Genomic DNA, 1,983 nt, shown 5'->3' on the forward strand with positions numbered 1-1,983 from the left:
GACGGTAAAAAGCTTTTGAAGGGAAACGCTTTTGAAGGCAGTGAAAGGCCTTTGTAGCCTGTGAAAAGCTCCTGAAGTCAGTGAAAAGCTTCGAAACTTTGAAAAAATGAGGTRTTGGTTGTTGCTCTTAATTTCTGGTTTGGCGCTTTGTATACTTTAAGGTTTTGCTGTTAAAGCTATTTTAGGACCACAAATAAGTAACGGTATAGATATATACTAAGTGAAGGTAACGAGAGTAAATTGTTTTTTGTAAAGAATTATATAATAATATAATATAATAATATAAAAGCTTATTTATTATAAGCTATATGTAAAAAATTTGTAAGCTTTTGAAAGCAAAGAAATTCATGAACCCAAGTATTATGCTAGCATAATTTCTTGGGAACATATTAAATGCATATATTAATAAAAGCTTTGTGGAATATGCTGCTGTGCTTTTCTTTGAAAAGCTACAATTGTTTCATTTTAAAAGTGAATATGGATGAGATTATCACTTTGTAGGRTATGACTTTTGTATCAGCTCACTTTGGACTACAGAGAATAACCCAGTGAGCTTTTCAATATGGTTSAATTATGACAATGATAATAATGTTTAATTTGCTTCTCACTAATTTAGTAACTTATCGGTTGGTATGTATGTATGTTATAGGTGGTTAAAATTACTTAGATTTCATAAAAGTTTTCGAAAGAAAGCTTTTGAATGCTTAAATTAAAAATTAATTGTTTCCCGGCTTTATATCAGCGTATAACTGTAACCAGTTATAGCAATAAAAGTTCATCTGCAAATTTTTGTATATAATCCCGAAAGTTTTTAAAAAAGCTCTRAGCTTTTCCTTATTTAATTTATTATAAGTAAACATTTTTATGAATTCGCTTATAATTATAAACTTTTGTAGCAATGTTTAACCCTAGAAGCTTTTAAGAAAGCTTTTCCTTATTTGATTTTTTATATTTAAGCAATAGGTTTTCAAAGAACCCGCGCGTAATAATAATTATAATACATTTTATAGCATTATATGACACAAAAAGCTTTTAAGAAAACTTAAAGCTTACCCTTATTTCTCGTTTTTCGTTATTTTAGTAAGTTCCTGTTAAAGGATTAATATTTTGCCTAAAGTTTTTGTAGCTCTAAAAGCTCTAAAAGGCTAAGCAGCTTTTCGTTGATTTTATTTCAGTTAAGCTTTTTTCGCAGTGTACATTCCCTTATTTGATGTCTGTGATTTAATAAAATGTTTTAAAATATATYTTTATTGTATTTATTGTATAAGAGAATATGTAGTAGTAGTATGGTATATTTTAAAGAGCTTAGTAATAAAATTTGTGTACTTACAGTTATTTTGCATGTCTAATTTGGTTTGGTAGTTTGTAATTATTGTTCGTACGGTCGAAGTTCGAGAATATACACAAAACAAATCAAAACAACAAACATGAAATTAGATTCTTAAAGTCACATTGATAGGAATTTTGTGTTTTTTTTTTTTTTTGTATACTTTTGTTTTTTTCTTTAAGTAAATCTAATTTAACTAAATTAGCTTAAGAGAGGACGGTGGGGTAGAGTAGTGGGCAGGAGTGTATATTAGTAGAGTGCATTTTGGATTTTAGAAAATCTAAATTTTGTACAATCTTTATTTATTTTTTTTTTTTGTTTGGGTTTTGAATCTGGTTGTGAGTTACAGTTAGAGAATAAAGSCGCGTGTTCGGGAAAACAGTTAGATTTTTAGTGCTTGAAAAACTAGAACTATTACAAACATTTCATTTAACTAYTTTTGTGGTGATGGCAACTATGAGGGATTATGAATGAAGTTAAAGTTTCTGCACAATTAATTACAAAATGGTTGAACAATGATTATTTCGTTATGTAAGACAATGTAGCAAAATGTAACACAACATAACGCAACGTAACAACACGTAATGTGGAACACTTTTCACTTTGAAAATTTATGCTTTCTCGCTAACGGTATATTATTATTACAATTAATTTTT

At 28.1% G+C, this 1,983-nt stretch overlaps 1 protein-coding gene across 1 annotated transcript in view; it reads right to left on the reverse strand.

Moving 5' to 3' along the window:
* Nucleotides 1-1,077: 1,077 nt before the first annotated feature.
* Nucleotides 1,078-1,983, reverse strand: part of LOC108969883 — a 15,116-nt gene continuing 14,210 nt past the window's right edge. Inside the window, exon 6 of the mRNA XM_018934869.1 lies at nt 1,078-1,128. Coding sequence (XP_018790414.1) covers nt 1,078-1,128 — 51 coding nt within the window. The remainder of the gene's footprint in view (nt 1,129-1,983) is intronic.

This window comes from Bactrocera latifrons, unplaced genomic scaffold, assembly GCF_001853355.1.
Source record: "Bactrocera latifrons isolate USDA-ARS-PBARC rearing strain unplaced genomic scaffold, ASM185335v1 scaffold_27, whole genome shotgun sequence".
NCBI classification, from domain to species: domain Eukaryota; kingdom Metazoa; phylum Arthropoda; class Insecta; order Diptera; family Tephritidae; genus Bactrocera; species Bactrocera latifrons.